The sequence below is a fragment of the Macadamia integrifolia genome, chromosome 5, assembly GCF_013358625.1.
Source record: "Macadamia integrifolia cultivar HAES 741 chromosome 5, SCU_Mint_v3, whole genome shotgun sequence".
NCBI lineage: Eukaryota > Viridiplantae > Streptophyta > Magnoliopsida > Proteales > Proteaceae > Macadamia > Macadamia integrifolia.
In genome coordinates this window covers 37761638-37773755 of record NC_056561.1, presented here as the reverse complement: position 1 = coordinate 37773755, position 12118 = coordinate 37761638, and the positions used below count along the sequence as shown (strand labels likewise).

Genomic DNA, 12118 nt, shown 5'->3' with positions numbered 1-12118 from the left:
GATTTTGTAGCTTGGTTTTAATTTAGTAACATATATGGTTATGTTCTTGAACCATGATCGTGATGGACCTAAGACTATAATTTTTAGCTCAAAATATGTCTATCCATAATGGGCTTAGATAATGGCCCTTATGACCACTGTTAACTCTAAAATTATCTTAGCATGTAAATATGTGATAATAAATTACAAAAAACACTTGTCGTAATTTGGACCAAATCAATTTTGTTGGATTTTGGTTGAACCAACAGTTCCTATACCCCAAACCATAACCGATCCAAACCAAGGTGAATACTCATATACTCAAATCCAATGTGAACTGAATCAATTTGACTCTGATTGGATCTATTAATTCGGCTCTGACTTTAGATTTGATATTTGATTTCAATTTCAAATTGACACCCCTTAGTTTGGAAGAGGATTCCTAAATTAGATGACAGGAGGTTTTGAACTCGTATAAACTCCTGGAGTTAGGACTTAGGATCTGCCATTCTATTGCAGTATTCTCAAAACGAGGCAACTGTCCTCTTAAAAAATTGCAAGATTACTCAATATTGGGTTTGTAAGTTTACATTTACCAAATTATCCACCCAATCTTTTTTAACATTTTTGCCCCTCCCTTCCTTCTTCTTCCTTTGATCACTAGCTCTGCCTCTCTAGCTTTTCTTAATTTCTTCCATGAAAATTCTCTTGAGCACTCTGGGGAGTTATTCTAGAACATCAATGCAAATGCTCAACCTGTTGTGATATGCTATACTCCATGCCAAGATTATAAAATACGACATCATACCATATCAATACTGTATCAATTATTGTTGATACTGATATTAGTATGCATCAATTAAATCAACCCATATCAATTCGATTTCAAACCTAAAAAGTCATTTTTTGGTTAAATAAAGTGAGAAGGTTTTTTAAGCAAGTGGAATATGAGAGTATACTAATGAGATACAACAAAATAATATCGTGCATAAGAGGCCAACACCGCTTGCTTAAAGAACTCTCTCCCTACCAAAAAATTCTTTCTTCAAAAAAAAAAAAAAACGACAATATGTATCAGGACGCAAAATCTCCATGCAGCCATAATCTGTTTGACTTTTGGTTTTTATTTATAAAATTAGGTCCAGCTAATATCCAAAATGGGCCAGCCTTTGGTCCAGTTTTAAAGGACTTTTTTGCCAGCACCAAACGGGTTGACCATCCGAAATCACCTTTGGTTGACAAAATGATTGGAGTAGGTCATTTTCCCTGACGGTGACTGTTAGGTTTAACTTCTTTGATAAAGTCAGGTGTTTTGATCAATCATTAATTAAGAACCAAATTATTTGAAATTAGATTATTAAAGATAAGAATGAACGTTGACTCACAATGAACACAAACTACTCTCAAAACGTTTTTTTCTCCTTTTTTGCGGGGCTAGGAAATGAATATGGAAAAAGAACTGAGTCGACACTAAGTTAGGATATTTAGGGAGAAGGGGAAGGAGAACCTGCACAGAGCTGCAACAGGGAAGTCCTCACCTGCCAACCTATTTATGTACAATTGGTTCAGAAACCAGATGACCAACTGCTAACCCTAGCTTACCTGTATTCTGCTTTGCATTTAGCCAAGGCTGCCAAGAACTTGTTTCTCATATTCCACATGCAAGAGCAAAGCATATGTCAACTGTTGATTTTTATCTGGGTTTGGTTTGAAAAAAAAAAGGGGGGGAATTGGAACAAAAGAAGAGCAACTAAGCACATCTGAACTTCCACACCATGTTGGGAAGTAAAAGTTCAAGGGTGTAGTGCCACAAGTCCTCAATTGCAATTCCTATGTTAGACAAAGTTCAGGAAAATCTCGATCACAGTGGATTTGAAGATTTTGATATTCTGCAGTCCTTTCCTCTAAGCTTTCCTCATTTTAGACCTTGCATATCTGAATCGCCCGGTTAAGAAATACCACCAGCTTGCCATGTTACTTAGAAGTGGATATAGTTCCGAACAAGTAAATACTTCAGAATATGAGCATTCAAGAGAGACTACCAAAGAGAATAGACCACAAGATGAAAGGATACTCTATGTGCAAGCCCCCACGATCAGAAGATGGTAGCATGCTGCCTTGCAGACTCTCCATGGCTTCTGTAGCGCGTTCAGTATCCTGCCAATAAGAATAGGCAGTTTAGTGATTCTGTCCATACAACCAATACATAATTCAACTGGACAGCAGCCTTGATCTTGCTCATGTTGGAGTAGGAAAGTAATCTACCATTAAAGATGACAAGCAAGTAATAGAAGCTCTACGATGCAAATAGGTAAAATATCAAGTTGGATTTTCCTTCAGTTATGGATCTTTCTTTAAGAGTTGTCGGTTGATTTCTCAAAATCTTCATTTAGATCCTGTAAATTTATGTACACTTGATTTAATTAAAATCAAGTGCACTTGTAATGAGAAGTCATAGTAAAAGAAAAGGGGAAAATGAAGAAAAACACATTATGACACTAGGACATCTAATAACATAAAATGAGAATAGCAAGAATCATTTCTATCACAAAGATCTTGCCGTTATACAAAGCACCCCCACACCACACCCCCACCCCACCCCAAAAAAAAAAAAAAAAAAAAAAAAGGATAAAGAAAAAACCATCTTGGCAAGACCACATTGCTTGTGGGGAGGGGGGTTTTGATCAATACAAGTGCAGCTCTGTCTAGGATTAAAACTTGAACAACATGCCTATAGCCTTTTTAAACCATTCAGATTGCATGAGGAATGGGGATCACATATCATCAAACCCAATATATCTCTCCCTAACAGTATGAATAAGTGGATACTTCTAAAATGGTTTGCCCCAACCATTTTTTTCAGCCTATGAACTCCAGCAGATCAGGAAGCATGGGTGACAATGATACTTGCTTACCTGTATAGTTTGGAGGGTCAGATTTAATGCTTCATACCGTATAAGAAAACAGGGAAGGTAAAATTAAGACTCTTTTACCCGTCTAGCTCAATGGGAAGGGTAACTGGGTAAGACTAAGAGAGTCTTACCCTCCCTGTTTATCAGTTCTAGACAGGAATATTTAATATTTTATTAGATATTTTCATACATGTACATATCATAATATCACCCCCAAAAAAAAATTATATATTAACACAAGGCACATCCCACTTACTCATGACATATCTTATCTAATGAAGTTTTACGCAGCTACACCTTACCCAAAATCCTCAACCAAAATGCTTAATTGCCTTATCTGTTTAACTGCCAGATAAAGTGATTTTTTACCTTTAGCTCGCTTTGCTATAGAGTAAGGAACACCTAATCTTGTAGAGGGTAAGATTGAGGTCATTAGACTTTTCGAGAAGTTGAGAAGATTATGTGCCACTAGCTTAGGTTCTCCAAAAGAGTTCCATGGTATAAATTATAATGACATTTTAGAATTCCTAGAGAGCAGAAGCACGGTCATAACCTATTCTCTACAGGAGTCAATGAAATATGAAGCTATTGAAGGAAACTCTAACTGGATAGATGCAATTTGGTGACCTTGCAATGGGGAGTGGAAGGAATATTATTGGATTTTAGGGCCAATCATTTGAGTCTATTCAAGGCTTCTAGAATTTTTAGTTTTTTTTTTCTTTTTTGGTGGGGGGAGGAAATTCATTGAGAAAAGGTGTCCAAGCTAAAACGCCTTGATGCAACCAGAGAGGGATTACAATGAAAGGTGGAGCTTGTAGGCTGTAGCCACCACACACGGGAGAGCCTTAATCTGGATGAACCAACGGCAAGGTAATCAGTAAGGACATTCTGTGTCCTGCGAGTAAAACGGAAATTACATGAAGTGAAGAAGAATATAAATGCAGAACTTCCTCAGGGAGGCCAACTGATGCCCAATCTGTTGAAGCTGTGAGCCCATTTAAGGCAGTGATCAAATGGTGGCAGTCCGAGTAGAAAATGACCTGATGAAGGCAAAGAGTTGTGCTAGAAGAGCCCCGTCCCAGATGGCTTCCAGTTCAGTTGAATTTAAGTTGAGTGATCCAGAGAAGCCAAAGCTCTAGTTTCTCTAGAAGGCCTCTATTTGTTAGCAGGGATTCACTATTAATTGAAGTGATGTCTTGAACATCTGCAAATGTAAAACAGTGGAAAATCTTCATGCATCAATTCAGAGACATGTGAGTTGACTACCCCCGCAAGGGCTGTGACAGCTATCAATGGACTGGAACTGATGCGAACCCTTCTGATCATAACTTACCACTAAGGCATTGATATGATCTTATTAGGGGTAACCTTCTAATTACACCGATCAAATCTGGATCTCCCTCTATATGATCCGATTATATCCTGTCTAATTGACATGACATATTCATACATAGTATCTACATTAACATAACCTACATAATATTTAAATTTATCAATTATATAATCCTCTAGAACTTATTCTCTTTTTTAGGTGGACAAGATACAACCTTTTCATCATTTCCCTTTCTGTTTTGTCAAAAAAATTATCTTATGTAATTGTCTGTCTAAAAATGGCCAACAATAATTAATACATAATAGGATCTGATCAGGTCATTTTCTAGTTGGACTTTTGGGTCCTTGTAGGATCAAATTATATCAGATCCGATTGGGCCACCTTCTGATTGGATTTGGTTCGGATCAGGGTGATCCAATCCAAACGGACCTGTCGACAGCCCACCGCCATCCCAAACTATTTAAACAAAAAAGAAGAAAAAATGGAATCGGCAGAGAATGAAGCAAACACCTCAGCAAAAAAAAAGCTTGGCACAGTCACCTTTCCTCTCTTTTTTTTTTTTTTTTTTTTTTTTAAAGGGAAAAATCCCATATTTTTTCCATTTTCTGTTGTTATGGATTCAATAAATAGATAAATAAGAATTTCTGAAAAGAATTCATGTACCTCAAAATCAGCAAAGGCAACTGGCATTCCACCCTTGGCGCGCATCTTTAGTACATGGTATCCAGGATATCTAGAAGTAATAAGAATGAAATTAACAGAATAGATCTATGGGGAAACAAATACCAAATCAAGCCCCAAAGTTGCTCAAAAAAACCAGTGGAGAAACCTAATGATATGTATGCAAGAAACTATTTCTTTTTCCTGATATGGACACATAAAATGGAGAAATGGATAAAACTTACTGAGTCAGAACTTGCTTCAGTTCTTCTTCCGTGCAATTTGGACCTAGATTTGCAATAAATAAAGTTGAACATGGTTGTACTTCCCCTGTATAAGTCTTTTCTGATTGCTCCTGCTACAGTAAATAAAAACAAGAACTGCCCAGTCACATAAATTCATAAAATAAAAAATAAGAACCACTTGTTAAACTTTAATCTGACAACAGTGAGTAATACATCTGATTAATGTATCAGCAGGAACTTGATCAGTAGGACAAGAAAATGTATCACCCAGACTTACATTTGCAGCAGCTCCTGCATTATCAGGGTCAACCCTTGTTTCACCACTGAAAATTGCAACCCATGAAGATGAAGTTATGTTTAACATAGAGACAAAGTTCATAAAGAACATACGTGTCTGCATCATTTGATATTAGGAGACAGGACTGCCACATCTAAGTAAATAGGAAATTCAGCCATTTAGCATTCCAACTAAACTATTGTTCTTTATGAATGCAATTGGACCTCTCTGCAGTAGCTAAATCACCCTTGTTGCTGGAATGAAGTTCGCCAGATGGTTCATCCGATCCACCATCTCCTGAACGTGCAAAATGTGCCAAAATATGTGCAAGTGAGCTATAGAATCAAGTTCAGGTGACTGTGTTCTCTAGTGAATGCATAAACACTTCTTCAGGAAAAGGCATGTGAAGAGAAAACCAAGATTAAATTGTGGGTATTGTGACAAAAAAGAAAAAAAGTTAAATTGTGGATAGAGTCAATGACAGTCTAAATGAAATGCAACAAAACAATTGAAAGTTTAGCATCAAATATGAAAAACCTCTTTTAAATTCCCTGACATTAAAATTCTTGATATATAGCATTTTATTACCATCATTGCTCCAGGTGTCTTGAGCATCAGATGTTGCTTTCAATCTTTTATCAATAACGACATAGGCTCCACTCCCTGAAAATAACAAAACTATTTTGAGAAATTATATAAAGGTCAAAAATCAAAATAACCTTGTGTAACTGCTAATAAAACAAAGAGAGAAATTTTCATCATTTTAATATGAAATACAGGCCTTTGTCAAAGAGTCAACATTTTTTTTAATTGTAACAAATGACAGCAAGAATCACCTATGAACAGCCAACCAAAGAATTTCTCCCACCCCAAACCTTCGAATTAGCATCACCAAAACCTTCCACTAAAAAAACAACACAAATAAGAAAAATAACTCCCTGTCAACTTTGGCCAAATACTACCACCACATCTAGCGCCAAAGAAACCTCTTATGATTGCATACCCCCCCCCCCTTCCTTCCCTTCTCTTACCTCTTCGTTCAATGTTTCACCCCCTTCCAGAGCTGGTAGATGTCAAATAGCTACTTCAACCCTCCCTCCTTTTTCTGAACCGAATAGTTGAGAATTGTCAATAACTAGGAAGCCTACTTTCTCTAGCAAGTTGGAATGATCTCAAATCCTCTTTGGGCTCCCTCTCTTTCCTCCAACCTATTTAATAGGTCAATTCCATAGTGTCTCCCAATCAAGAAGGATATTTGAAAACTTATTGGCTTTGCTTACATATATCTGATATACATAAGTCACTTGGGCTTATTTTATTGCAAATAAGCCTTGGGTTGTGTTATATATGTGTTGGGCCTTTGATCCCATGGGTTTTCTTTGAAATGGGCCACTTTAATTGGCCTAAAATATGGGTAGAAGGTAGAAAAATGGGATTTAATTCATTAGTTTAGTTAGTTGCTATTTAATTCAATAAAGGCCCATTCGGCCATTGGTCGGTTGTAAAGTCCTATATGGACTATTAGTTAGTTAATCATACTCCATGTTGGAGTCATAAAGTCAAGTCCTAGTCCTATTTTGAATTCCTAGTTGTAGCAGGAGTGTTTAGTCCTATTGGGAAACTAGCTCCTAGTTGTAGTAGGAGTGTCTAGTCCTATTGGGAAACTAGCTCCTAGTAGTAGTTTGATTACTATTCTGCCCTCTATAAATAGAGGAGCCTATGTACTTGTAATTTCAGATTTGAATGAATGAATTATTGAGTGATTACTCTTTAGCTAAAAAAACTGTTATTGAGAGGTGAGATGCCTAAACCTTTGAGGGGTGTGATACCCAAAACCTAAGGGGTGAGTTACCCATTCATTTATTCTCTTTCACCCTTCTCAACCCTCCATCGATTCTTTTTTTTCTATTTTTTTTTTTCTGTTTATTGTTATTAGAAGTTCAGACCTATAAAAGCATACAAAATCAAAATCAGCCAGCCAAAGAGTTCTTGTTCTTGAAGCCAATCGACCCTCATTGCTACTCAAGTTTGAGATCTGATCTGCAGATACTTTGGAGGACTGGTTTTATACTCTAAAAAGATCAATCGATCATCTCTTGAAGGTTATCTGAAGAAGACAAGTTGTTGTTCCTGCAGAATTCTTCAAATTCTCTCTCCTAGGTTTGAAAATTGAGAAAGCATGTAACTCCATAAACAGCCGTCAGAAGCCCCTTCATATTTGGGGGGTTTTGTACCCTCCCTAGGGACTATCTACACCCAAAAGTGTAGCTCAATCGGACTCCCACAGACCTGGCCGCACCTTTCTCTCTCTAGCTCTATAGAAGGTCTTTCTCTCTCCTATGGGGTTGGGTTTTGGACTGATTTTGGTCCTATATGGGTATTGTATCCTTGGGGGTTTATTTAATAGTATTATTTCTTTGTTTCTTGCTTATAAACTGCGGAGTTAGTTACTTGTAATCTACTCTTGCATTAATATCCCAAAATAGGTCATATTGAGTAGCATCTCAATTCTTCTTGGGATCTCTCTTTCCCCCCAAAAGGCTCCTTCTGCTTGATTCATGAGAAGGTCAGGATTCATAAATAGCCAAGGGGTCCCACCTGATTTCATAGACCACCTACTAGTGATGTTTACAGTTGCATATCAAAGAGCAGATTCATTTGAATGGTTAAATGGTTTGAGCTGGTCCTTTAGCTTCTGATTTCAGTCTATATTTTGAGTTCATAGGAATAGAGTTGAGTTCTAAGAGGTCCAGCACTGTAGCAAAGCAGACATGTTGCTAGGCCAAGCACAGCATATACCTGATCCGAGCCATGTGGAGGTCTCACTGGCCAATCTGAGCCTTAATACAGACATGTCTTATCTCCCCTAGATCAGTCACATGTCACATTTGTTTGAGCATCTCATCAACATAATCCACATTGAGAGTAGTGCACGCTTGTTCACCAAATTTGGATGCAATGATAATCTGCCACTTGGCACTTATGGTTGACTAAACTGCTAGGTCCAACAAAGAATATTGCATTGCCACCTTTATTGTTACTATCGTTCTAGAACTCTGAATTGAAAGTCGTTTGAGGTGGCATGGCCATGTTCAACGGAGGCCTCTAAATGCTCTAGCATGGAGGAGTGATTTGATTCAGATTGAAGGAGCTAAAACAGCTAAGGGCATACCAAAAATGACTTTAGGAGAAGTGGTGAGGAAAGGCATGAATAGTTTAAGCCTTATATCAAGTATGACCTTGAATAGAGCTAACTGAAGGGTAACGATCCAGGTAGCCGACCCCATTTAGTTGTGTTAGAACAAACACCAAAGAAAAACGATGAAAACAAATAGATTCTAGCAAGAAACAGAGATTTAACTAGGTTCAAGCACTGATGTGATGTGCAACGTCCTTGGGCAAAGAAGAAGATGACTCACTAATGTAAGATTGGACCACAAGTGATCCTGTGATCCAATCCCAAGTAGGATCTTTAGTAAATTCAATAAAAATCAGATTCAGGGACAGATAGTATGAACAAAACAAAAATAAGACAATAAAGGGAAGAATGGGGGTAGGGGAATGGTTATCTCAGCTCATGATCATCCTTTGTCACGGAATAATTTTGCATACAGCAAAAATAAATTTTCATTCAATCAAATTCGTGGTCAATCCCTTACAAACTTATATAGAAGACTCAAAACTGACTCAAACACTAAAAAGGAAAGGCCTAACCCAAACCTTAACTAATAAACTGATTAGGAAACTAAAATAACAAAGAATATAGACTCAAAACAGGACTCTAACTAAACTGATGAATTAAATCTCGTTTTCCTATTTTCTACCCATATTTTAGGCCCATTAAAGTAGCCCATTACAAAGAAAACACATGGGATCAAAGGCCCAACACATACATAACCCAACCTGAGGCTTATTTCCAATAAAACAAGCCCATTAACTGACTTATCTGCATCAATTCTCCACCACTTAAAAAAAAAAACTCGACCTTGAGTTTTGAACATGATAACGACCACCTTGGCATGATGAAGTTTAAGCTGCAGTCTATAGTAAAACTCAGGCAATTCTTTAAAGACATGAATGTAGTCTAGAATGTGAGAGGCACGATCTTCTAGATACTTCAATGGGATGATGAACTCCATATGCTCAGCTGAACAACCTCAAATGAATCCATAGGATCATCCGCATGTACGCCTTCAACCACTATGTTCTTGACCTCCACAATTTCAACCTGAAGCTCCTTAGGATTCTCCTCTTGGTTGTTCACAGGCATCACAGTTGTTGGAATTTCTTCAACATTAACCTCAACTTTTAACTCTAGTTCATTGGTTGGAGGTATTTTCTTTTGTTGCTTTGCAATGCGTTAAGCAATAGAGACCGATGATTCTTTATGCTATTGTCAACTGTGAGTGGCTTTTGAAAATCTGGTGGAGGGAAGTACATTCTTCGTTCATGCTTAGATAAGTACATGCCCGCCAACTCGTACAACATCTCGTCCCAAGTTCTAGGCTCACGCCCTTAAGCTTGAAGTTGTCTTTCACGGACTCTCCATTGTATTCGAACACAATCACTCATCTGGGAGCGAACATATCGAAGTTGCGTCTCTGTCAAGTTGTAGCTATCAAAGAACACATCTAATTCATATACCCATTCAAGGAAGATGTGTGAAGAAATTTTCTCATGAAATTCACATGGCTCCATTTTTGGTCTGGCTAGGCTTGGATCACAATTCACAAGTGATCCAATCCCAGGTAGGATCTTTAGTAAATTTAATAAAAATCAGATTCAGGGACAGATAGTATGAACAAACAAAAATAAGAGAATAAAGGGAAGAATGGGGGTAGGGGAATGGCTATCTCAGCCTGGGTCTCTCACCCTCAGTTACCTTAGCTCATGATCATCCTTTCTCAATGAATAATTTTGCAGACAGCAAAAATAAACTTTTATTCAATCAAATTCGTGTTCAATGTTATAGGCCCTTACAAACTCATATAGAAGACTCAAAACTAACTCAAACACTAAACAGGAAAGGCCTAACACAATCCTTAATTAATTGGGAAACCTAAACTGACTAGGAAACTGAAAAAAAATAAAGAATATAAACTCAAAACAGGACTCTAGCTAAACTAATGAATTAAATCTGGTTTTCTTACTTTTTACCCATATTTTAGGCCCATTACAAAGAAAACCCATGGGATCAAAGGCCCAACACATACATAACACAACCTAAGGCTTATTTCCAATAAAATAAGCCCATTAAGTAACTTATCTACATCACTCATTATGTCGGAAGAAAGATTACAATGGAGATCTCTCAAGAACATCCAAATCCACGGCAAGAAACTCTAACCGAGAAACCCTAAAACGAAAAACCCCAAATCTCACAATGTTTGCTCAACAAGAGGATAATACATATATATTCTCCTCCAAGTCGGCTTGATCCATCGAGTCATGGCCTGTCAGGTCAAACCATACCATGGGGCAAATTTATAAAAAATAAATAAATAAAATCGGGTCGCCACCAAATTTTTGTTGGAAACGGTCAAGAATTCGAGACACATAACAAGTTGGTATATAGCTGAGTTTTTGTGTTGTTCTAGGAGTCTAAATTAAGTTTGGGTCAAATTCTCATCAGTTCTCACTTGGCCTTCATTTCAGAGGTCAAAGCTTGGCAGTCCTCTAAAGTTGAGTCATGCTACAATTTAAGTTGTTTAGTTTTGTTTTAATCTTATTTGCTGCAATTTTCCTTACCCATGTCCAAAATGGTAAGAACCCTAAGTCCATCCACAACTCAGAAAAAACTCCAAACCTCCATTTACACATTCAAGTGACTTCCAATATGCTCATAGCCATCTACAAGCCTTAAAATCTGATTCCCTGCAATATTTCTTCCATAGAGCAGTCCTATGTTGTCCATCCACAGTGCTACCTTGTCAAAGAAACCTCTTTTTCCCTTCAAAATACAGAAAAAGCTTTGGGCTAAAGAAGATACAACCAATGTCACGCGTGACATATATCACATTACCTGCTGGACGTTTTTTCCTTGAATTTGACCTTGCCAGCTCAATATGTAGAGTAGCTCCAGTTTGAGGGTCAAAAGGTACACCCTGAGATCAATAGGTAGAACAAACAATTAAGAATGCATCAACTATACACATCCTGATTCAATGTTTTATATGTGATACTTGTAAATAAATATAAATATATGCTGAATTTTATCTTCTAAGACCTGAACATTTCTGGCAGGAGGTCAACATTGAAAGCTTCTTTTCCCTAGACTCTGCATTCTGTCATTTCTACAAAGATCTTACCTAAATTTTGAATAATAACCTTCATCAACTATTAAATTCTTTCAGATGCCAGAATTCCAAAGGAATAACCAGAAGAATGTTTTATTTCACTTGTTTACTAATAGAACCATTATCTGATATCTAAACTATACAATTTACCACATAATTCCTATATCTTTCATACCCACTCGCAAGTACCAATGCACGTAGGTAAGCATAATTTTAAAGCCGTAAGAAATGATAAAAAGAAAAAGTACAGAATATTTAGTAGGATAATTTGTTATTTTAAATTCTCACATTTAATGCGGACAGTGCTCCCATCGCCAACTCATGATTGAAAAAGGAAGCAAATGCAACAACCTGCAAACAAGAAAGAGACTTTGAAATATGAAATACTCTTTTTTTTTTTTTGGTGTTTTTTTTTT

At 37.1% G+C, this 12118-nt stretch overlaps 1 protein-coding gene across 4 annotated transcripts in view; it reads right to left on the bottom strand.

The window, feature by feature from the left end:
- Nucleotides 1-1610: 1610 nt before the first annotated feature.
- Nucleotides 1611-12118, bottom strand: part of LOC122079261 (U1 small nuclear ribonucleoprotein A-like) — a 19167-nt gene continuing 8659 nt past the window's right edge. Inside the window, exons 4-12 of one of the 4 annotated variants that reach the window (XM_042645575.1) lie at nucleotides 11991-12053; nucleotides 11429-11510; nucleotides 5995-6069; nucleotides 5631-5703; nucleotides 5407-5452; nucleotides 5130-5242; nucleotides 4888-4957; nucleotides 2054-2136; nucleotides 1611-1914 (exon numbers count right to left, since the gene is read on the bottom strand). In XM_042645575.1, coding sequence (XP_042501509.1) covers nucleotides 1884-1914; nucleotides 2054-2136; nucleotides 4888-4957; nucleotides 5130-5242; nucleotides 5407-5452; nucleotides 5631-5703; nucleotides 5995-6069; nucleotides 11429-11510; nucleotides 11991-12053 — 636 coding nt within the window. In that variant the 3' untranslated portion in view covers nucleotides 1611-1883. Of the gene's footprint in view, nucleotides 1915-2053; nucleotides 2137-4887; nucleotides 4958-5129; nucleotides 5243-5406; nucleotides 5453-5630; nucleotides 5704-5994; nucleotides 6070-11428; nucleotides 11511-11990; nucleotides 12054-12118 lie in introns of those variants that run through there. The other 3 variants (XM_042645576.1, XR_006140381.1, XR_006140382.1) reach the window with 3 other exon arrangements.